Genomic DNA, 26188 nt, shown 5'->3' with positions numbered 1-26188 from the left:
CGCTTTTTTCACTAACCATCCAGAAGCTTAGGATTCTAATTTAAGTTGAAGCTTGAAACAAACGTTCACTTTTTTTTTTAAATGCCGGAATACTTCGTTAGGTGCCTAAAGTATGCAGTCAAAATACAGCTCATCATGCTTGACCCAAATTGCATTTAATTCAAAAAGAAAGCCTATCAGTGGTATTAATGGCCTTGAATATATTGTATATATCCATATACTACTATGTTAAGATAGAGTAGCCAAAAGTAATCAAATTAGTTTGAGGAAAGATGTCATCTACTTTCTCTGTACTGAATTGTGAGGTCAGGGGAATAGAAGTCTGACATTTGGAATCACTGGAGCCAGTAGAAAATTGTCTTCCCTTCTTCTCTTTTTTATACATGCTAGGAATCTGGTAGTGTTGACATTTGGAAAAGGCAAAAGTCTGCTTCTTTCTAATTCTAATAGACTGGGTCAATAACCTGACTATCTTGATAAGCATTCCAATTATGGATCAGTAGTTCTAAATAAATCTCATAAGGATCTAGATAGGGAATTCAAAGCTATACAGGGCACAAACTTCCAAATAATAAATTATGTCTAAAATAACTCAGAAGATCATTCCAGACGAGATTTAAAATGTTCATAACTTAATAAGACATTTTTGTTTAAAGGTTTAATGAATCAAATGTAAGATACTGGCAGCTTTGCCTCATTCCACTGCTGTGAGATCAGTGGAATTAAATGGACAGAGGTGGGGGGACATGTATTTCAACTCACGTAACCATGAGAATTATAAGTACCTTATGAATATGGTTAGCACAGTTTTCATTACACTGTATATATTTGGCTAAACACATATTCAAGTTCCAAATATACCACTTAACCATACTACAGATCTCTGCAGATCCTCCAAGGTCAATATAAATCAAACTTTCCTATTCACACAACTATCCTCTTGAATCAGACTGATCAGTTACACTCATTAACAAAACTGCACTTCTTGTGTTTGGTATTGTGTTGCCAGTGTCGGCAATTTCCACTCCTATCAAGCCTGTCTGTCACCATTTTTCCTATCTCTGTTAAATACACAGTTTCTAATACACTGTTCTAAAAGCAGGGCAATGATTTGAGACAGCATGGTAAAAAATTTATAATCTTCCTTAACACACACTGAAATGCATTGAAAATCCATTCAGAGTCTGTTAATATTTAGCCTCTACAGAAATGAACTTCGTAAGTGTTCAATACAGTTTACCTCTGTACAAACTGATCATAAGATTTTTCAAATTTAATTTTAAAGCACTGCTTATCAGCAGGATGACATATATCAAGGGCTCCTCTAACCAAACACAAGAGACTGATTCTAACCTCACTTAGACTGATACTAACTTTAAAAAAATGAATAAGGTTTTGTCATCACAATCTAGGCAAAAGAAAAGATGGGCAGAGCCTATACCACTACCTTGCCAGTGCCAGTGTTTCTATGACACTGATCATCAAAAGACCTGATAAATGAGATTATTTATCAGTTGCAGTATCAGTTTTCTTCTGTTCCTTTAGTAAATGTGAATCAATTACCAAGATGTTTTCTACCAGTCATAAACCTATATTGGAAAACAATGTAAAATTTTTAGAAATTTCTCAAGTTCAGCCCAATATGTGACAAATTTCTTTGTACTGGAAGAACTCTAAAAATACTGACTCCAGTTTCTACTGGGATGGCAAGTAGAAAGAGGTGTCAAATATCACTGGACAAATGGAACAGTTAGGAATGACAGACAGATTTTATTTTATTTATTTATTTTTTTTGGTGAGAAAGAAGAACCACAAAACAAGGGAGTGCATCTTGTCTATCAAGATAATCCTGTGGAAAGTTCTGTGGGTTATTTTATATATCTGCACAAAGACAGTAAGCCTCTTGGGATGTCTCTCATCATAAGCCTGCTAATTCTACTTCAATAGCGCTTGTCAAGAACAGTCTCCCCTGAAACTTTTACTTATGACAAAATCAGGCAATACACATTACTTAATGTACATTGCAGATTTTAAAACCCGTCCTGTTTGCTGTAAAAACAAAGGTTTTCTTTGTATTTTAGAACAAAGCACATCACCATGATTCTACACTGAGGGCAACATATATCTAGCAAAATTAGCCCACAGATCTCAAATGACTCTAAAAGCACATCTCAAGAATTCAAACAACCTCTATTTTTCTGTGGTAACAGATAATGATGAGCAAGCACACTTGAAACATCCACTTTCAGAGAGCAAGCTGAATATTTTGCAATTTAAGAATGCAGAAGGAAAGCTCCCTCCATCCTCTTTTCTGAGACAGAAACTTAGTACTTCTAAGAGCTGGCAGAGAAGAAATTACAAACATTTGCACTCACGATGCTTTTTTAAAATAATTTAAAATAATTTTAAAATAATTTTAAAAAGGGGGGAGGGGGGGGGAAGGGCTAAGGGTGGTCTTCTCACCCAGAACTACAGGGCCCTCAACAGGGAAAATGTGAAGGAAGAAAAACTTTAGGAGTGAAACCACAGATAATTCAGAGGTCAAATAATTGTAGGCAAAATATACATATATTTGTATATATAAAATCTGTGTTTGAAATACAGCAATTTAAGTGGAAGACTGAGAATTAGAACATGTTTATCCTATATGAATTTTAATAAACTTTTGTCTGCTTTTCCACAAATATATTCCCACTCTTCTTTAGAAACAAGTCTGAGCACACTTTGAAATTCTCTACACTGTGAGCAACATGCATACTTAAAATTTCAGCTTGCTACATTTTGGTTATTTCTTTACAATTGCATTAGCTAATGTTATTGCTTCTCTTCTGTGATTCTACGAATGATCCCTGAACTGTGACACCTGACTGTAAGAGAATAAGCAAGCAAAATCACCTTCATGCACAAACCTGAGGTGTGCTTCTACAACACCTTCAACAGATTTAGCTGATGCCTAACACGTGGATGCCCATGTGAGACCTCCTGCTTCTATCAACACTTTTGGCATACCACTCTTTCTGGTAACTGAGAGGCAATGCTAGGCTCTGGAGGGAATGGTAACCTTGATAGATGTTGATCTCAACTCTTGTAGAAGTTATCCTGAATTTCCAAGAAGAAACAAAGGGATGGTAAATATGAATAAGGCAAGTTTCATTTGGGGGAAAATACACACTAATCATTAACTGAATTAATGTAATAATGCATTTAATTCAATGACCCTTCTCTATGTGTAATATAGTAAATTAAATGTGATATATTTGTATAAATTCAGGAACATCCTATACTTTGAGAAATGGTTACCGAATGAAATTCAGACTGCAAAATCTCAGAACTGAATATGCAAGGCAACCCTGATATCTGGGCAGGACGTACGGCAGTCTCCAATCACCTTTGCCTTCATAAGTGTAAAGTGTTAATAACCATTAATACCTTCTGCACTACTACCAAGTAGCACAAGGAGAGCACTGAAAGAAATTCGTTATTCTACAGAAAGAATGTAGAGTTTGAGTCAAGGTTTGAGAATAAAAGGAGAAACTGGGAACAGAAGGGGAATCAATTCAAAACAAAGATGATCAACAGGAAAAATAAATCTGAAATACAGATCTGATGGGTTACCACAGGACAGCTGGATGCAGTTACTGGAAAAAGAAATCATATTTGGCTAAATAGCATATGTTTTCTAGTTTGCCTATGCATTCAAATACACAACACAGGTCATGATGTATTACATTACTATAAATATCAAATATTGAGGATTCAGAAAATAAATTTTGATATACTGGATGTGACACATTACTTTAATTCAGTCTATAATTGTCAGAACAGTACATCAGAAATCAAACAAAATTTAACAGGGGTTCATGTTGTGTCATTATTTTTTTTAGTCTAGTTACATTAATGTATTACACTTTGAGTTTCTGACAACTCCTCTGAAAAATCCTTTTAACAAAGGGAAAAGAAAGAAAAGAATGAATTGTAATTTAATTTTAGAGCACTCCAGCTTGATTTCTAGTCCATGCTCAGATGTCTGGAATTCAGCCAGAATAAAAACTGTATTTTAGGGAAAATGAACTAATACAGCCCATGAACAGTTTATTACCCTAAACTTTAGCTGTTGGCTATAAATATCCTAAAATGTTAAAACTGCTGCTCAAGGATATTCATGTGTTGGCTTAGCTTCATGTTCATGATGGAGCCTTGACCTATTCTCCATTTGATGAAACCAACAAAATGCTAACGAGGATTGGAGAAGCAGCTGTCCTAATGTGACATTTCTTTCATGCTTACAACCAATTCTACTCTAAGAAAGACCAAATATAATTGATAAAGACTGGAGAGTGTTTTCACTTTGTCTACTATGCTTCTTCGTGAATCCAGTGAGACTACATATACTTAACAGTGTATGTGCTTAAGAACATTTTTGGATTAGGTTCTATGTCCACAGTTTTAGAGCTGTGAGAAAATTGCCAGGAAAGAACATAAATGAGTTCTGGCACAATGGACTGAACACAAGAATAAACAGGCTCACCATCATACGCAAACCACTGTCCGTGGTGGCATAAAAATAAACTAGTATTTCCAGCAGTGGCTCATTATGCAACACAACTGAGAATAACTTTACACTTCCACTTAATTAGGCATAGCACACAATTTTAAAAATTTGAATAACATGCTGACTTCTTCTCTCAGTGCTCCCATTAAGGGTTGTGAATATGCTTCAGCTATTCTGGTTGCAAGTCACATAGTGGCATAAGCTAATGTAAGCTTTCCCTATTCCCCTCTCTAACCTTGAAGCAGCATTCATGCTACTGCATTCGTGTAGTGAAAGATCCAGGGAGCTGATCAAGTCAAAAGCTAAGATGTAATTTCATATTACACTTATCTTGATATACCTATGGCCTACTGCCAAAATGGATAATTGTGTTCTTCTCCATGCACCATGATGCACATACCAACCTCTGCTATAGCAGAGCTATCAGCTTTGCATCTGTAGACCAAGACACATCTCACCATCCCCATGAAACAATAATCTTTCCTATTGGTGGTCTAACTATAACGGATGAAGAGTAAGGTAAAAAACGCAGCTTGAATGGCATTTGGGGCAAGGTTTCAACCAGTTCAGCTCCCTGAGGCTGCTTTGTCATATTAACAGCAGCACTGGCACCAGCAAAGTGAGAAGGGAAGCTGTCACTGCTTTATCTTCTCTTCCTCTCACCACCACTTGGTTGCTGGAAGGAAGAAAAGGTAAAGTAGCAGCAGCCCTGATTTTGGCATAGCTCTTTCAGATATAACCAACATGGTTTAATGTTAGGTAACCTAGGTACTGCGAGAAGCCTAGCTATGCAAAAGTTATCTTTTCAGATACGTTTTGCAGCAAGCACTGAAGAATAGTTGTAGTGACTGCTTAACGTTGCTAGCAATGCAGGCTAGGTGCTAGATGCTTCTAGCAGAGCAGGCCTTCTCCCTGATGAGAAGGACCTGGGGGTGTTGGTTGATGGGAAGCTCAGCATGAGCCAGCAATGTGCGCTTGCAGCCCAGAAAGTCAATAGTATCCAGGGCTGAATCAACAGAAGCATGGCCAGAAGGTCAAGAGAAGTGATTGTCCTCCTCTGCACTGTTCTCATGAGACCCCACCTGGAGTGCTGTGTTCAGCCGTGGGGCCCCCAGCAGAAGAAGGATGTGGCTGTGTTAGAGCAAGTCCAGAGGATGACCATGAGGATGACCAGAGGGATGGAGCACCTCTACTATGAAGAGAGGTGGAGGGAGTTGGGGTCATTTGGTCTGGAGAAGAGAAGGCTCTGGGGAGACCTTACATTGGCCTTGCAATATCAAAAGGGAACCTACAGAAAAGCTGGAGGGGCACTCTTCATCAAGGATTATACTGATAGGACAAGGGATAATGGCTTTAAACTAAAAGAGGGGAGATTTAGAAAATAGTTTATTCCTTATATCTATTCAGTGAGAGTGGTGAGGCACTGGCACAGATTGCCTAGAGAAGCTGTGGATGTCCCATCCCTGGAAGGGTTCACAGTCAGTTTTGAATGGGGCTTTGAGCAATCTAGTCTAAAGTGTCCCTGCCATAGCACAGTGTTGGAACTAGATCATCCTTAAGGGTCCCTTCCAACCCAAACCACTCTATGATTCTATGATAGCATCCACAAGCTTTTAATCTTACTTTTCACAACTAAAAACTTTGCTGCATTGTGGCCATAGAGAAGAGAATTAATACCTGTTTGATGTGGAACATTTGGTGTGTTTTCTGTTTTTCTCATTTTCTACTGTGCTATGTTTTCCTGTCCTTTCTTACCTTTCTTCTCTTTCACTTTCCAGCCTACAGTGGGAACTCTCAAATAGTTGTGGTATTAAATTTCTAGTGGTTGCCAATCTCAAAGCAACAAGTTGTTAGTACTCACGCACATGAAAAAAAAATGTGACCACATATTCTGGAATATTAAAGAATAAAGCTAAACAAGAACAATATTTTCATGATAAACAGAGCCACAGGAAGGCTCTAACTTTAACTGCATAAAAGCTCAGCTTCTCATTTTTACATATTCTCCAGGATGCTAATACATAGCTATGGTACTGCACTGTGTTACACAGTCCATCACTCTGTCCATTATACTAAGGGTACTAGACTTAGTGAAGAAATCTATATGACAATTATCTGTGACTCATAAAAACAGAAAAATCACACATTCAATTCATTATTAATGTGAAGGTAAGGTTAAACTTTACAGAGGTATTTTAAAGAAAATTAAATTAAGCATTCAGTTTTGATTAAATAGTATTTTATTTGCTGTTTTACTAAATAGGAGCTATAAACTGAGCTTAAAAAAAACAAGTCTGGCCTGACTGGTGTCACAACAATTTGACTCTACTTATTCAGGAAATGTAGCAAGCTAAGAAATATGAGGTTTCTGTTGTGTTTCACCTTGGTCTGTCAGGCAGCATAGTCTGTAAATAGTATGTAACTAACTAAAGCAAATATATCTTCATTATGTAGTATAGTACAGTTGTTCTGAGGATGGCAGGAAAAGAAACAGACCTTGTTGTAACATCACTCCAGATAGGACATCCTCTGTGTTCCCAAATATTTTGGAACATGTTTTTATCCCAATCCAACCCCTTCCCCCCCCCCCCCCCCCCCCCCCCCCCCAATGTAACTGAAGATCTAAACTCGATTAGCCTTATACATTGGCATACTACTCAAAAGCACTAAAGCATGGGCATAGATTTACTCCATGCAATCAAGGGATGGTAGGGTGCACTAGCATTGCTCAGCTCAGAGTTTTGCTAGTCATATGCTCCAGTAGCTATTACAAAATACAACACTTCAACTGTTTTTCATTCCCTTTACTTCAGCCTCATAGTCTACTTTTGGAAACACAACAGTATGCTTAACACTAAATTGGCAAGGGGGGGACACAGCAACCTCAGGAAGGGAAGTACTGGAACAGGTGAAAAAGTAAATGTGAGGATACTCTGTGGACAATACAGAGTAATGCAGAATTAGAATGTGTTTAGTAGAGATAGCTGTTATTTGATAAGACTGACTAAAACCAGACTACCACAGGGAAAGTAATAAAACTTCATTGTTGGAACTGGTGATTTTAATAAAGGCTACTATTATACTGCTGCCTGTGCCTTTTGTGAAAATCTTCCTAAAATGTGATATTGTTTGGTCCCAAGGTACACTGCTATCCTTTAGGAATAGCATCCAATAGTCCTCCAATCACCCTCTCCCAACCTTTCTGTGATTGCAGTGAACTCACATCAGTTCTTAGAGCCTAATATTTTGAATTCAGTTATTGTAGTTGATGTGTCCCTTGACCAGAATGGGTCAGACAACCTTAACCTTAAGCATTAACTATAGTCAAACTTACAGCATCATAAACTTCTACATTTGAATTTCCCAGTGAAGTTTCAAATACAGGACACATTTAAGCACTGGGAGCAACATGGTCACATGCATTGCATCTCACAGTCACAGATAATTAGAACCAAACAGAGAATCAAGGAGTTTGTGAAAAGCCATCAGCCACGATAGTTGTGACAGCACATCAAGATGGAGGTGAGGCCCCAAAAGACATTACTATTAAAAATAAAATGTGATCTTCTGTGAACTAGGCATACATTCACAACATGTAACTGTGCCACCAAGCTTTCAAAGAACTATGGAAGAACTAACACTATAGCATACAAATTGAAAATAAGAATTTTATCATACATTTTCAGTAAAATGACTGGTTTTAAAAGCTACGGCCAGAATGACTGAAATGTGTACCGCTCCAACATATCAAAATAAGAACTGTCTCTGTCTTAAAAGTTACTGTGCAACTTTGAGCCACAATAGACTATCAGGATTGGGGGTATAAGCCTCTTTTGAGACATGTTAACACCAGTATACACCAGTATCACAGCATCACCTACCTGTATGAACATGATAATTGTATTACCTTTACAGACAGCTTTGTACTGTAGAACCTCATTGGTACAGCAACTTTGAGAATATTTCACTCTTATAATCAAGAGAAAAAAATCCAGACTTACCAACTCTGGAAATGTTCCTGTACTATTTTTAATATTGTATAACTAAGATATGCTCTGGCATCATACATCAACTGTATTACCGCTAGTGTCCATTCCTTGATGATGCACCACAAAGCTCTACCAATGCTCCAAGTGGCTTATAATGGCACTGATAATTTCCGCAAAATGACATGAAAACCTATTTGCAATTCCAGTAACTATCTCCAGCAAAAAGTACGTGGGATTGTGCTCCATCATTTCAGACATATCACCAGTTCTTTAAAAGAGTCAATGTTTCTATTCAAATCCTTTATTTTTCAAGAGGTTGCAGAGTCAGCACTCCAAAGAGAACTGATACTAGCAGTTCCAGGTACTTTTGTGCAATCCTGTACCTCAAAAGTCTTTTTTCTTTTTCAAAAGAAAGTTTAATCCTTTAGCTCATAATGTGGATGGCTGCCTTTTGGAATTTGGGGGGAGGGGAGCGGGGATGAGGCTGAAACACTAACATTACTTCTATAAGAACGTATTTTGGAAAATAACCTCTAACACCTCCACAATGTCGTTTGTTGTTGTTGTTTGTTTGTTTGTTTGTTTTTCCAGCAATAGTTCCTGCAGACCTAGACCTAATCTCCCTTTGGCGGCCAATGTTGACAAGCTGCAAAGCGAGTCTTGGCATTTTGTATAACCTGGAAAAAGACACCTGGAAAACCGTTTTACAGCCTCATTCTGCATTTAACTAATACTCATATGATACGTCAAACATTACATTAGTACTAACTTTAAAATTCTGAGAAGGGTAGTGAAACTCAAAGTTTGAGGACAGAAGTAACTTTTGTTCTGTAGTCTGACATATATAACATGAACCATACAACTATAACTTGAAGTTTATGCATCAGATAAAAAAAATCCTTGGAGGTCCCAATGATATTTCAGAATTTACTAAAAACTTTGGTACAGTTTTTCAGAAGCACAAAGGGTCAAAATGGATTGCTTGTCTTTGTTTTGTGCTATTGAACATGTTCCTTTCAATTACTTTTTGTAAATGAAGATGGATGGTGGAAGCAAGAAGTGTCTGTAGTCTCTTCTGCCTGCCAACCTTGTTGTCCAGGGCCATGAAAAGCTGAAATGAATTTAATAAAAATACCTCACAGACACTAAATCTTTCTTGGCTGGGAATGTTGAGTGGGCATTTGAATAATGTTTCTCTGTCCTTTTATTCTTTTTTTTTTTTTTTTTTATATAATACCTTGTTAGAAACCAGAACAGCTTGGATTTTTTATATTTCTCAAAGAGTAATACCATTAACATCAAATACAAATGTAAATAATCATTAGCAAACTAATTTTTATAGACACCTCTACAATGTAAAGAAAGTGGCATAGATACCTACGTACAATCTTGCAAGCCAATAACGATCTGATAAAAGAACTAAAGTGTGGAATAATAGACTAAACTAAACAACATACACAATGCAAAGTTATGCCTGTTCTGAGCAAAATGATGATTTTTCAGTTTAAAAAAAAATAGATCCAAAAAATTGTTTATAAGAGTCAGTAAAGCATTATGTGAGAAAATAGATGCCTTGAGAAACAAATTTTACTGAGTATTCGGTGAAAAGATCTCACCATACTGGTAGATTAGAGAAAACAACAGCCAGCAGTTCATACCTACCAGAAACAAAGTGCTGGACGTATTTGCACTGTGCACTTGATATGATGGAGAAAATAACTGGCATGGAGAAACAAAAACATTACAAGAAATCTTGTAAATATCAGCAAGGAAAACAGACCATTAACTTTCACCACTACTGAGGAAAAGTAAGCAGTAACAAACAGAAAAGAGTGATTAGACTGCTTTCTGTCCTGCCCATCTTCAATGGCAGAGGAAGGCAGAGTGAATGAATCCTGGTGACAGACAAGCACCTACTTCTCTTAAGCTTAGTCATTTAGGATAACTGCCAAGAAGTATAAAGAACACCATTTAGTCATATAAAAAGCTTTTAAAGTTCTCTTGTTTTAATTTCTTCCACTGTGCTATGATTCATTTTTCTTAGATATAAGATCCATTCAGAACTCTTAACAATGTATTTGGTTATAGTTTTCATTTTCCATATTTAGCCCACCCTTTCTTATCAACCTATGTTTTGTTACATGTTCCTTACCTTCTACTGTCCATCAGTAATTCTCATGTTCAGAACCTGATAAAAATAAGGAAAGTCTTTTCATAGACTCCCAAAAAGCTGAGGATACAGTACTGTATCACTCCCGCTCCCTTAACTGCAGCAATAGCAACTGTTTGCTAGTAATTCTAAGAATGTCTTGGAGTTCTCAAATCATAAAAGTGTACTGTGATCTCAGCAATTTCTGGGACATCCCACGAAACAAAGTATAAGGTACCCCTTGGTTCTTTGTTTCATTGACAGTCATGAAACAAACTGGAATTAGTCAGTCTTTTTTGTAAACCTTTGAAAGGAAATGTTTTGTAAAACACTACCACAACCTTAGAGATGATCTTTTTACCCACTGCAGAAATATGGATAATACCTGATATAGTGTATTTGAATCTGCAAATATTAGAACATAAAGACTTGTTACTTTCCCATGCATTATATCACATTTCACAAAAGATGTATATACAATCTACTACTAAAGGGGAAACGGCACTTCATTTGGTATTGACTTAATGAAGGAATTCTCACATTAATCTCTTGAACTGTAGTGCTCTTTAGAAAAACAGACTCTGTGGAAAAGAAAACTTCCATAAATCTCTTCAACTCTTTCCAGGAAAATAGGCTTTTTGTAGCCCAGTCATTTTCTTTGCACCTTTTCTTGTGGAAACAATTAGCTTAGCAGTTTTAAAGTATTAGATGGGCCCAGCTGCAGGCTACTAGTATCTTTTATTTCAGATGATAATGTCATAAAGAAAGAAACAAAGGATCTAGTCTCACAGTACCACAGTATATCAGTGGGAAATACATAAGTGGACTTCTAATAAGGTTAGGTCTTGAAGAAGCTTTCACTTAACCTGCAGCCATCATAAGGTTCAGTATTTTATGCCAGATTTGTTTCTGACTCGAGACTTTTTATTAGCTCAAGGACAAAATATTGTGTTGCAACTCAACTGCCAAAAGGCTTGAAACCAAACTCAAACTGTCAAAGGCACAGTTACTCCTTCTAACTTCAGATAAATCCCACTAGTTGGTCCTTCAACAATTTAAAAAAAAAAAAAAAAAACTTCTGAAATCAAACCTGTTCTTACTAATTTTGTCATAAGTCCAGAGTAGCCAAGCTTCAGAAAATGTTGATTCAAAACCGTAGCCATGGAGAGCTGAGAAATCTGCATTGAGAATAATTCTGATTCATACACTCAGTTTTGAAAGTTCGTTATAGGTATGACATTCTATTCCAGACAGCATGTACATTTTCCCAAAATAATCTTTAGCTTAATTTAAACATTTCTCTTCTGATGCATGTTACCATTAAAAATACGATTGATTTCTGTCCTATTATACTGTGTAACCTGAAAAAGTTAATTGCTTGGCTACATTACATCGAAAACACTTTTGCGGTAGTTGGCAGGAATATCAGTATCCAAACAACTACCAGTGTAGCAAACTTGATGATAATTGCAATAACAGTAGTAAGGCCACCTGGATCTTACTTGTGTACTTTGAAAATTTACTGTAGTTATTAGTTCTATGTATCAATGTCTGATCTAGAGCAAATAGAAATTTTAATAAACCTCTTCTTATAGATTTTTTTACAACACTTCAACACCTTCCAAAACAAATTCAAGGATGTCTCTCTGCTTGTTTGTGTAGGTAAACGACAATAATAAGAAAGGTACAATATAAAAATAGATAGACTCAGTAGAAGTTGGCAACAAATTTTATCCAAAAGCTTTTTAGTTGTTTGTGCTAAGCCAAATGTTTAAGAATATTCCTTTCTAAAATCAAACAAAGGAAACCCTATCGTAACACTTTATCTTATAATTACATTATTTTGTGACGAGTTACTCTGTATATTGCAGTTTCACACACTTGTGTATTCATATAAATCATGATTTATAAGAAAAAATTAAGCATATACCTAAATTTTAAATGTGCCACTGTACCCTTTAAAGAAAAATGTTTCCAATCTTCTTTATTAAAAAGATTTTTTTTTTTATACAAGGTTGTAGTAACTATCTATCTTCGTGGGCTGGAATCATCTAACGGTTCCTGAAATTGTCTAGGCACAATAATGTCAGCAATCTTTGATTAGAAAGCTAACATTGAAAGATCCTCTTAAACTGCACTCACAGCATCTACATAAACATTGTCATACAGCTATCTAGATAAAGTAACATATAAAATAACAAATAAAATACAATAAATAAAACTTGTAGGAAAAGATGTGCAGCTGTGCAATGTCTGGGTGAAACTTTGGAGGATGTTTTGAAAATTTGGCTCAGTATGTGGTTTTACTGGAGTTTATAGCTCAACCTCACAATCATTTCTGTATAGCTGTCTGTGTATTTAATCTAAAGCAATAAGCCAGATGCTTTAAATTAAAGACAGTTAAAATCTATTACAATATATAACTAAAAATGCTGAGGCGTTTTGGGTCTTAGATGCAATGAGTATTAAAATATGAAAGTATATTTACTTTACTAAATATAATCATACAAGAAGAGTACTTTGAAATTTAATCTTTAAGTCATCTAAATATTTGCATGACACCAAAATACAAAGAATTTAACTGAAAACAGTGGTAGCACAGTAGCGAGTGCAAATGCCAAAGCTTTGGTCTCATGAATAGCTTCTCTGAAATATTTGTATTTAAACAATAAATATAAATACCAGCCCATGGTCTTTGTTGCTTTCTCAGAAAGCCAATCATTATTGTGAATTATCATGGCAAAGTTAGGCAAATATTTCCCATAAATATTTAAAACTTTCTTAGTTTAGATAGATCATTGGCAGGATAGATTTACAGGATCATGGTGAAAAATTCTGCCAGGAAAATCAAGTCTTACATGTTGTGAAAATTCCAACAGCTGCATGACATGAAACTTGACAAATCTGACTCCCAGTGTTGTAAAATCCCGAACAACTAAGTAAACTGCAAAGCAATCTGAGCTATTGGTCCGCAAAAAAAAAAAAAAAAAAAAAAAAAAAAAAAGTAAATAAATAAAAATAAAAATCACCCCAGTCTCTGATTCATACTAATTGTTCATCTCATTTTCCTACAACTTAGTGGAGGTAGAGGTACTCATGATTTACCAGCATGAAACTCCTTACTCATAAAAGTGCAACTGGATCCATTATGCCTAAAATATTGACTAGTAATATAGGTTAAAAAAATATGGTAATTCTTACATACTAAGTAGCGGGCACAAGTAGCATACGAGGAATACAGAACACTTAATTTAATGGATACATCCTGATAAATACAATTGCACTTATTTCATCCAAAAGATCTCCATCTAACAGTTTAATTTCTCAGGGATAAAAAAAAAATATATATTTTTTAGCATGTTCACCACATGCACTAGAGAGCCTCTAAAAAGCTGTCACATACAAGAACTTCCTTATTTCCTACAAGCTACGTTTCCATCTCTCTCAGAAATATTTAAGAACCTGAGAAAGAGATTTTCTGAATTCTGCTTAACTGTTACATTCTAAAGCATATGAAAACTTCTCATTGAAACAAAACTACTCACTCTATCAAGATAACTGCAACTTCAGTATGAACCTGTAACTTGTAAAGAAGAAAATGGAAGACAGCAGGAACGGCATAACAAACAGAAAGGAAACCCACAGGACCTGCACGAAAGATAGTCTACAATCACTGTATTTGTACTTCTGATTGCAGTAGAGGTCATCATATGTAATAATAGTACTCATTCCCAAATATTATAAACCTGATCCCATTCTTTAGTATGGAGTCACAACACACGTGGATTAGGAAAAAAACAAAATAGAAATCAGCATGAACTATGTCAGCAGTAAAAATGAAACACCATACTGCCATTAATTTCCTCTCCAAAGAGATTCCATGATTGGCCAGAATCATTCATTCTATCCTTGCAAAGACTTGCATCATGACTGCTAGATTTCATCTTTGGCTGTCCTAGGTATCCATTCCAACTCATTGACATGTATAGCAGTTGCATGGAAAGTCTCAATGTAATATTTTGTACTAGATGACATGCAAATCTGTGACCAAATGCTACCCTACGGCATACTCATAACACAGCATGGTCTTCGAGGTCTTAGTCCCTAAAGATCTTTAAATAGCTCTCACAACACATTTAAGGCTGTGACCTCTTTGCTAGGTCTACATTGTTTCATAAAATTAAAAATGTTCTTAAAAATTCTCAGCACGTCCAAAGAGCATACTAGCATTCAATGCAGTGACTGGCACCCATCTCTGTACACCATACACAATCTCTTTAGCAACAGATTGGCAAGCTCAAGTATTTATTAGCAGCAAGAGTTCAATGCAAACTAAATGGTGTATTATATAAGGGTATTTATTTAGAGTTTTGTTAAGTTCTACGGCCAGGGTTCAATGCCATACTATCATGGGCAGTTTGCTAGCAACAATGGAGTTAGCTAGCTCAAGACTAGACAAACACTGTCCAGGCAAGCAGACATCACAGCAGTAATAATGTAAATATACTGATAGGGAGCCCACAGTCTGGCCTATAATTCAGGACTCCTCTTGCTCTTGATGTTTTCTCTTTAGCACATTTTTCCTGTGTTCCAACCTCCTTAATAGCACTTCTCTTCAGCAGATTTAAACTCACAAGCAATTTAACTATAACCAAGAAGTCCTAGTACAGCACGCACCTCAGGGAGAATTCTTGTTTCTCCTTTTCTCTATGAAGCACTCCCAGAGCTTCCTGCTGAGATATTTGCAAGTCAAATGTTATGGTTCTTTTCAGTAGATAATATGCTTTGTTCTGTTTTCTTCTACTGCTACAGAGAACTGTTTCCATTTGCCATAATCTAGAATTCTATATCAGTGGGAAAAACAGAGTTTATCCCTTTTTCTGATGTAGAAGTGATCCTATTATAGCAACTACACTACTGCTTTTTTTGCACTACATTGTATATAACTATAAATGGACTTTAACCTGTACAAAACACTGTTGCTACGATTTGGTCTGGCAGCACATGGCGCAAGTACATAACTACACTTTTCACTGTTTTGATAGATGGAAGTCCACTATTAGAATATTCTTTGGAATATTCTAATAATTAGCTCATTTTATTCCTTTGATTTCCATCTTCCTCTGTGAATGCAAGCCCGTTACTTAGATATGTTTCTTTTCATGTTCCCTACTCAGGGGTATCAACCGTTGTGCCCACATCCACACATAGCATATCAGTTGACCTGACATGGCCCTATGGAAAACATCAGCTAAATGCAGAAATCTGTCTGAAGCCAGTATTAATTCTTCACTGCAGTTAAACTACCTCTATAGCGAGAGGTATGAGTATCAAATACCATCTACAAAAAGAAAACAAAACCTCTCATTTTATAACAAATAATAAATAATTTTATAAATATTTAATAAATAACACATAATTTTATAAAATCTGAACTCCCTCAGGAAATGAAGGAAGATCTATGAAGAAAAAAAAAAAAAAAAAAAAAGAATTTTAAGTCTACTTTCTCCCTTTTGCTTTTCTCTTGTGGATTTGTCATAGCTAAATTAAATGCAAAGTCAAAAATAAAAATAAAAATAAAAACAAAAATACAGAAGATAACAAATATCCTTTGAGGGCTCAGCATACTCACCATGCTCTTGCTGCAGTTGCTAGTGTTCTCTGAACAAGAACTCAGGCCAAAAATATCATGTACAGAAAACACTGAAATGCTGTGATTTCATGCCTGGTGTTACCTTATGGTTTAAGTAGCTCCCTTGGCTCTTAAACTTGTAGCAATTAGAATTTCCAGACAGCTCAGTGGCAGATATTCTAGGCTCTCTCTGTATTGCAGCACTAACTGGCAGATGCCAGTCAATTTTTACTGTGAATGAATTAAATTCATTGGTATAACACGTCTATAAACCTAAAGACTTATTTAAAGTTTTCAGAATTTTTCATTCTGCCATTTATAGAAAGCTACAAAGCAACAACAGCCAGTTATGTGATGCAAGTCTCAATTTTCTGAGACTAAGACTTACATGGGCTAAAATTAATAGTAGGATATGCAATCCCTCCCAATGCCTCTGTTTCTGGAATTCATTCATATATCTTTGCACTTTTCCTCTCATTATAGATTTTCAGCCATCAGGTTATTTACACGCAGAGTATTATCTCCTGAAGAACACTGAAATGCATTCTCTAAATTACCAACCACATGCTTGATCAGAAGAATGGAGCATCAAACAAGGGGATTGCCTGCTACATGCTCCTGATTTATCGGTACAGTTGCCAGAAGCTGGAATTTTATCAGTATTGTATCCTACATAAGGGAGACAATATACTTACTAGGAGGGCACTTAATATATCTATATGACAAAAGTTAAACAATACTTATGTCAACTTTGACAGATTCCCTTCTTATTCTGACCTAAAGTCCCTGAGGAGTGCAAGTAATAAGCACTTGGGAAAAGTCCAAGCTGTAGGGCTTCAGTGGATTTTTCACATTGTTTTAGTGAGCAGATGCTCACTTTGGAGTTTCAAGTTAAATTGTGACAATTGTTACACATTGCTCTAATATGTATCTTTCTTCCCTGGCCACTATTAAAATTCACTTTAAAATTCACAAAGACAAATTCTGCTATTGCAATTAACTATACGTTCGCACTCTATGACTGTCTGTGTAAGAGTTGGCCAGGCAAACAAGAAGTTGGATGGCTTACAAACAAATAATTAACGGCTTTCTGCAGATGTGTCAGGACTTTTTAACCTTCTATTTCTGAATATTGATGGTTACAACCTCTATATTTCTTCTATTCTTCTTAGCCTGACTTCAAAACCCATCTATAGTGAACATATCTGATATATGAACATTGAAATATGTTTAAAATTAAATATTTGATAAAGACATAATAAACAATGGGGGGGGGGGGGGGGGGAAGTTAAGGTACAACTTAGTAAACAGAATGGGACATTGTCTCAAGTCTGAGAGCTTACCAGGCACTTTATTAAATTGTAATGCACTACTTCACAGTATTGCTTTTAAAATATGTTAACACTATATCACAGTTCCCGGCAGCATGAAGTCTTTCCAGAAAATGTGTCGTCACCATATGCAGCATATTTTACAGCCAGTATAATTTTATTTTATTATATCCAATAATATTTTCCTGAAATTCTAGGAGGTCTTCCCACAAAAGATAAGTAATGACTATATTTTAATCAGTTGGCACAAAGTCTAACCTGCCATACTGCAGAAAAAAAAATCCTTTTATTGCAGAAAACATTCCTCAATTTCATTCTGCTCATGTGGAAGAGGTTGTGAATAAAATTTTCAAGAGTCTCATTCATTACATGACACAAAACCTTTCAACTGTATAGTGTTTTAATTCTAAGACTGATTTCTACAATTTACCTCTTGACAGAAGTAGCCGAATAAAATCAGATCCTATATATTTTAGTATTAAGATGAGAAAATTTGAAAGTGATACTAAGAAAGCCTGAAATGTATGCTGTTTGTTTCACAGGTCCACAAGCATTCTGAAAAGAGCTATGCATCATCCAAGTAAAACAAAGTAATTTTCCTTTTCTTACCAGGCTTGGATTTCTGCTTTGCAGCATGCTTGTGATTGGTAAATGTTGCTGTGGAGCCCGGTACAACTACTCTTTCCTCCAAGTCAGACTCTGGAATTGTAGAACAGCCACCTAGCAGAAAAGGGAAGAGCCATAATGTGGTGTTTATGTAACAAAACGAATTCACTAACGCACAATTAAGGAAAAGAGGTGATAGACTAACTGACATGAAATCCCAAGAACATATAAAACCCAAATAACCTCAATTTAAAAATAATATTAAAAATAAAAAATAAAAAATCAGTGAAGTGAAAGAAAACTGTTACCATTGTTCAGAACTCTGACTATGCCTTAATGACTTCTTTCTACTACCTACTTTGGTTTAAAAAAAGTTTCAGTGTATCTAGCCCATAGAATATTTAAAACTGGTTACACATAAAAACTGGAAATAGCATGGTTTGTGTTAAAGATCAGATTACAGGGAACTAGATTTGTAATAAAAGTAGCTACATGTGAATGAAATAACTGTACAAAGTCAACAAACCTTATGAAGACCGTTAGCTTGACACAGAGAATGACATATGATGATATTTTTTGGATGGATAATTAAATACAGTATTTTTAATTAGTGCTAGAGATAGGCAAACATGGACACTTTCACTGTACTGGCAATGCCTTACCATCATGTGATCTTAGGATACATGGTATAATGGATTCTTTGTATTTTCTATATTGCTTTTTTTACTTCACTAGAGAACACAATGACTAGGAGCATTCTCTTCAAGCATGTTTAAACATTTATGTTTAAAATATGGAAAGGGGGACAATCTAGCAGTAGCACCACTCTAAGACAGCTGCAGTAGTGTGCAATGGAGTAGATTAATAAATAATATTTCAAAAGGGCTGTGACCAGGACTTGGGAGAAAGTGCCCCTGTTCCACAGCAAAAGCCATTGCCTTACAATGACTGTATTGCTAACAATATAATGTATTACACAGTTTGAATGCTAAGCTTGTCACATTTGTAAGCTTTTCTGTGGCTAACAATTAGTAGCTTTTGTCAGATCTAAGATTTCAAAGCAGGGAGGAACATTTTAAAACACTAGCTTTTTAGTCCTGCTTGTATGTTACCTTTTTCACCCAATATGTTTACCAAATAATTCATGTTTCTAGATCTTTTCTTTTACTATTCTGGGCAGTTCTTGCTAAAGCCTGAAATGCTGCCCAGTTATTTTAAATTAACATTTGATCAGAAACTCAATAGGGTGCACTAGACGCTAGGTTCTTGACTACAGGGAAAGGTTCACCTGCTTTCAAATTTAGCTCTTATTTAAATATTTATTTGGTCCAGGACCTAAGCTGGCATATCTTTTTCACAGTCCTCCCCGGATCACCACTCTCAAGCAAACAAGCACATGTACTTATCTACCGTATTCCGAAAGCACGTTTACAAACAGCATAAAGTCCCAATGGAGAACACAGACTTTTCTCCTTCGTGTCACAGTTTTTGAAAAGAAATGTTGAAAATATTGAAATTTTGAAAAGAAGTGTTATACTCCAAGCCCCATAACCAGTGTATCCAATTTGCAGCAGCATAGGCTGTTCTCTCCTTAAAAAGTACATTATAAAACATTTGGAAAAAAATGATATTGCTTCCTCAAGTAGGAGAGCTGCAGCATATATATATATCATATATACACTAATATATATGTTGTGTGTGTGTATATATATATAATATATATATATATAACTATATTCCAGATACACTCTGACAGAAAGTATAATATATATTAAGGGTTTGTGTTTGATTTAGAGAAAGCAAATCTTTTCTGTTAGAAAGGAATGTTAGGAGTGAATGTGTCAACAATGTGCAGACTCATACGACCCACGACAACTTCAGATATTTAGGGTTCCTGATATTGAAACTGAAGGAGAAAATGGGAAATGAGGAAAATGTCTTCATATTAAAATACTTCAACGTCGGAGCAATGTCTGACATTGCATTAAATATAAACAAACCTACACCCTAAATGAAAATAAATATTAGCAAACTAATACTTCTGCTCCAATTTGCAAATTGTGAGTAAAATGTAAACTGAGATCTGATGAAATGGAAACCACTGCTTTAAAAGTCTTTTTTCATTCTTATTCCTCAGATAAAATCTACCCTATTAAACAGAAATATCTAAAGACAGGATACAGAATTAAGGTTTCTTGCACAAAAGAACTATTAAGAATGGTACCATAGATTTTAAAAGGTCTTATAACATTTTCTAACACTATGAGTGAAAACTCACCCAGTTAGTCAGCATCTACCAAATTGATATTGTGGAAATAAAATTTTTTACAAGGTTCATTCTAAAGCCTGAAATTCTGTAACATATACAGCCTTGAGAATTGATGGCTTTTGATGCCAAAATATTTCATTAGTCATCAATGCTGATAGTAACTGAGTAAGAGTCGGAAAAGGTCTGTTTGCCCTTAGTTACAACACACTGCTTGCTGAAAGGAAGCAAAACTTCCTGCTCTTAATTTTGATGTGAGAGATTTGTTACAAGTAAATCATGTCAACAGATACTATCAGAATGTACTAAGGTTAAAAGCAAAATTCATTTTTTCCATAACTTTAATTTCTTGACAGAGAATAGTCAGGAGTGAAACATTACCATTGATAAACTATTTCACATAAAAAGAAAGTCCACACAGAATACACAGAGCAGAACTATCATCATTTCAATATTATGAGTAGCAATTATTTCTTATTTATGCAAGGATACGTATAACTGTTACATGTTAATTGTTTTTAAAATGCTGATGTTTCAGAGCTTTAGTCAATATGCTGAGCGCGATGTTCTCAGTGGATCTGGATTTTACACAGAACTCTCACTCCAAAAATTATTTACATGAATGACCAAACAAGAAAGCAATACAATAGTTATGTTTTTACTGTTTCAAGGCAATGTTGTTTACATGATCGAGACTGCCATGCCACTCCTTTTGTTGTCTTTATCTTCCAATACCAGCATTACTTTCTTACTGAAGAAAGAACTGAATCTGCTGAACTACATCCCTTAGATTGCTCCCATACCTAAGGTGAGGTAGAATGTCTGGACTCTCATCCACATCAACCTGTAGAAAAAATTGTAAGTGGTATCTGCTTCTTCCAATGTAACCAATGGTGAATTCCATTGTCTTGTTCCAGTCAACACAGGTAACCCACCCACATGATAAAAATGGACACCCTTCACAACATGCTATGATTTCCCAAAGGAAAGGAGGGGTGGGAACCATAATAGGACAATCGCAACGCTCTAAGAGCCAAAACTTGCACTAAAGAAAGTGGTAAACTTTCACTAGGCTAGAAAGGAAACTGAATAAGGAACAAATATGCTCCAGCAAATATAAGATTTACATCACAGTAGTCCAGGATTTTGTAATTCAAAAATACTTTATAATTCAGATTGATACATAACAATAGCCTGAAAAGAAACTCTTTTCTTCAGACTCTAAGCTTTTTCTAACATCATACTGCAGGGGTTCTACTGTGGGTATCTCTTCTACCTTCTCTGGTTAGAGTTTAACAGAATTCTTAATTTAAATCAGAAAAAAAAAAAAATCTTTGAATTTATATCTTTGTATAAATTTCAGAAGGTATCCACCAAATGTCTATTTTAGAAAGCATTTAAAATTTTTACCCATCTAGAGTCCTAGAAGGAGTCACAACAACAGAATCATTCATATTCATTGATAAGTAAGTGAATGGTACAAAGCAGAAAAGTAAAATATTTAAGGAAAAAAGAGGCAGGAATAAATCTACAGACTGGAAAAGATCCAAGTTGAGAAGTTCTCCAGATGTCAGTCTGTAAACAGTGCTTCATAAAATGAATTTCCCCATTAATTGTTGGCAGGAATAACATGTAGAATATGTTATTACATTTGACCCACTCTTTCCCTCCTTTCTGTGTAGCTAAATTATTCTCAGACATCACAGATATTTTATCAGTTGTGATAAATCCAAGAAGCAAGCTGTGGTCAGAACTGTTTGATAGGGTACAACATGCATAAAATTACACTCAAGCTAATTGTGAACTTTGTTCACCAAAGGAAATGAGACTTCTCTTGTTTATTTTCACTACATCTGTTTTTGTAACACATTTGGTTCTTAAGTTGGAAAAAGACACCCACACCCAAAGGAAATATAAACATAATACACACCAAAAAAAAATTAAGTACTGACAGTTTTCCTACAGGTTCCTATCACCGTGTTTTTACACATTTTAATATGGCTCGAAAAGTTTAAAAACAGGAAACAAAAGTAGTATACATCTAAAGAATGAAAAGGCACTTTGAGGGAAAGACCATTTGGGTTTCCTCTTTCTCTTCCAGTCTGTCACAATCTAAACTATTCATAAAGTTTCCATTTTCCTCTGAAATTAACTCTCTTACAAGAGGCTACAGAAAGAAGAAAAAAATGCTTCCTGAGTAGTCTTTGGCAGCAAGAGATTCAAAATGTGAGCAGAAAACACAGAAGTTCTGTAAATAAGTTTTTTCATTCATGTAACATGTAATGTTTTCATCCATGTAATTCCTCCGTAACAATGGAAATAACCTAAACAGCAAAATTGTTTCATAGTGACTCCAAAACTATACACAAAACCATACCCAGTTGTGTTTCTCTGTCCAAGACATTAGAGATTGTTAGTTGTAAAACAGTTGTTCTATTACTTCTATCAATTCTACTACTTATTCTCAGAAGGAGTGTAAAACTATATCTATAGAAGAAAACACTACAACATATTTGGGAGTATGATGAGGTTCAGGGAACACCCATTCACGGACTGGGTCTGTTAGAATCCTTCATTTGAATAGTGAAATGCAAGCATATTTCCCCTGCAGCATGCAAGGAGATAGGATTTTTTTTTAAATGGTTCTCACTGAAAATGAAGACACAACAACACTTCACAGAACATCCCAGTTTTAGTTCAAGAATTTCCTGGTAAAACATAGTCACTAATTCACTAGTTCAGCTACAGATTTCAGAAGATAGCATTCAAGCCCAATAGCATGGACAACAAAACTTTGTTGTTCTTTGTGCCTGATTTGACTTAGCAAGAATCAACAAAATGATGAAACATTTCTGTATTACATTCCAGTAAAACAATAATTTAATTAAAATTTTTCGTTACTGAGGATGTACCCAAGATCACTGTAGGTCACAAAAATATATTTTCAATGGGAGTACAAAGAAAGATACCAGTCTGATGTTCTGCTCCACCCTTGTGTTACTGAAATGTTTCTTAATGAGACTTTGAGATTATAAATTCAATAGTTTATCCTATGATATGTTGCATTGCTATTGTAATTGCTACTATTTGCATTGAGAACAATGCAGAAATACTACATTAATAATTTACACCAATCATGTGTGGCTTCTACTTGAGCTCATAGCGTGTTCAAATATTTTGAACACACCTGAATTCGTAAAATCTTTACTTAGTAACTTCAGGATACTTTGGCAGTACAACCCTTTTATGGGAACAACTACGCTGTTTAAATGGCCAAATTGTCTTGGCCATAATTCCAGAATGAGGTTCAGGGCATGCGGTATGCAAGTCATATGAACAGCATTGGGAAACACGTTGCTAAAAACAGATCTAACAGCCTTTTTCATTAAAGAAACGTTACTGGACATTCAGCCAGGAACACATTCAAAATCAATATTCAGTAGTACCTTTTCTTACACAGGACGGAGAATGCAATAACACTAAACTATGTAAGGCCAATCAACATCTACCAGAAGTCATCTGTTTCTCAATACGAACAAAGGATGAATGGTAGCAGTTGTAGTTCAATCACACAAATCTGCTGTTCCTTCCAACTACCTATTCATCTGATGAGCATGGACCAGCTGAAAAATATGCTTTATGTTCCGGTGTGTGCTGGAAGAGGTAATTATTACTGAGTAGTGTGGTGCTTGAAGAATTTCCGTCTGCCTTTATATAACAGCATAAAAAATCAGCTTGTAACAAGAATTATTCAAGGGGAAGACTCACTCCTGACAAACACCATAACAATAAAAATCATTGTATTTTTTAGGAGTGTACTGCCTGACATAACACCTGGTATTTTGTTTCTGACTTGTGCTCATGTCCTTTTCCACATATTTAGTGTGCTGTTAACTGCAGCTTCCATTCAGCACAACAATACAGTTCTGTTTGTTTTTTCAAAATGCTTAAATACTGTAGTAGCAGGAATAATGTACTGTCTCCAACGTATTTTCAGGGCACAACATTCTTCATTCAGTAATAAACAATATTTCACACTACCTTTTCTGGGAGCAAGAGAAGGAATATGCAAGGGTTTTGTTATTACTGTTTTTTTGTTTGTTTGTTCTTAATACATATATAAATTCATTTGGGGCATATAAATACATAATTATATATACATACAAGAAGGTATATATATGTGCGAAATAAATATTTTGTTCTCAATAAGACATTTTTCTAGCTCTGAAGAGCTTTTATTCATGTTTCAGTAATGCACAGTGGTAAGGTTGTTGCTAGGCATTTAGTCTTTTTGTTTTTAAACTAACTTACCTCAAAAAAAATGAATAGGTAATGTTCCCTTTCATAAACACCTTACTTATTTTCTTTTTTCTTAAAGTGTATTTTAATTAATTTCTACTTTCAATTCTGGTTTCTACATCCCAAGAGAACTCCTGAAAGTCAATGTTTGCACAGTTGCTGAAATCAGCAACTGGGAACTCCAGAGCACATTTGTTGTAAAAATGTCCACAATATTGTCTTTATAGAGTCTCTGTCCTTTCTTCAGTGTATGTAAACAGGCAGGCTAGATTTGACTGTTGTAATCTTGATATCAAACCCTACCAGTACTCAGAATTCTAAACAGTTTAGACTTTTTAATCCTATTAACAGTTGAAACACTTCTGTTTTTCCTGAAATACATATAGGAAACATTCTCTACGGTGAAGATGCATGCAGATGCATACATAAACGTTATATATTTGCACGCATAAGTATAAGCACATACAAAATTTGGTCTTATTAGTGAGGGAAGAGCATATCCTCATTCCCCACAGGCAGAAGTTGAAGAGAGTAAATCACAGAATCATTTAGGTTGGAAAAGACTTCTATGGTCATCAAGTCCAACCATTAACCTAGCACTGCCAAGTCTACCACTAAACCATGACCCTAAACACATCTACATATCTTTTGAACTCTTCCAGGGCTGGTGACTCAACCACTTCCCCGGGCAGCCTTTTCCAATGCTTCACAACCTTTTCAGTGAACAATTTTTTCCTACTATCCAATGTTAACCTCCCCTGGCATAAGTGGAGGCCATTTCCTCTTGTCCTATCACTTGGTGCTTGGGAGAGGAAACCTATCCCCACCCAACTACAACCTCCTTTGAAATACTTATAGAGAGCAATAAGGTCTCCTCAAGCCTCCTTTTCTCTAGGCTAAATAACTCCAGCTCCCTCAGCTGCTCCTCATAAGACTTTTTCTCTACACCCTTCACCAGCTTCATGGCCTTCTCTGGATACGCTCCAGGGCTTTGATGTCCCTCCTGTAGTGAGGGGCCTAAAACTGAACACAGTACTCAAGGTGCAGCCTCACCAGAGCTGAGTACAGAGGGACGAACACCTCCCTGATCCTTCTGGCCACACTGTTTCTGATACAAGACAGGAAACTGTTGGCCTTCTTAGGCTGTCTTATATTCAGCTGGCTATTGATGAATACCCCCAGGTCCTTTTCAGTTGGACAGCTTTGTGTCTTTATGGTTTGTTTGCAGTTTTGTAAGTTCAGAGTGTTTCCAAGCATTCTGTGATACAACCATACTACAAGACCTTCAAGGTTTCTGAGACAGGTTTGGAGCAACAACCATGTCCTTTCAAGTAAGCACACAGACATATTGACCTAAGAAAAGC

At 35.7% G+C, this 26188-nt stretch overlaps 1 protein-coding gene across 5 annotated transcripts in view; it reads right to left on the bottom strand.

Moving 5' to 3' along the window:
* The window catches only part of BBS9 (Bardet-Biedl syndrome 9), a 323372-nt gene that overhangs the window by 105971 nt on the left and 191213 nt on the right, over positions 1-26188 (bottom strand). For 4 of the 5 annotated variants that reach the window (XM_082752904.1, XM_082752906.1, XM_082752905.1 and 1 more), the window contains one exon: positions 18263-18373. The exons of the other annotated variant lie outside the window; for it this stretch is intronic. In XM_082752904.1, coding sequence (XP_082609030.1) covers positions 18263-18373 — 111 coding nt within the window. The remainder of the gene's footprint in view (positions 1-18262; positions 18374-26188) is intronic. 5 annotated transcript variants of the gene reach the window in all.

The sequence above is a fragment of the Aythya marila genome (assembly GCF_965140915.1).
Source record: "Aythya marila genome assembly, chromosome: 2".
Classification (NCBI taxonomy): Eukaryota; Metazoa; Chordata; class Aves; order Anseriformes; family Anatidae; genus Aythya; species Aythya marila.
Note: the sequence above shows the minus strand (reverse complement) of the source record. Positions and strands in the feature narration are given on the sequence as shown.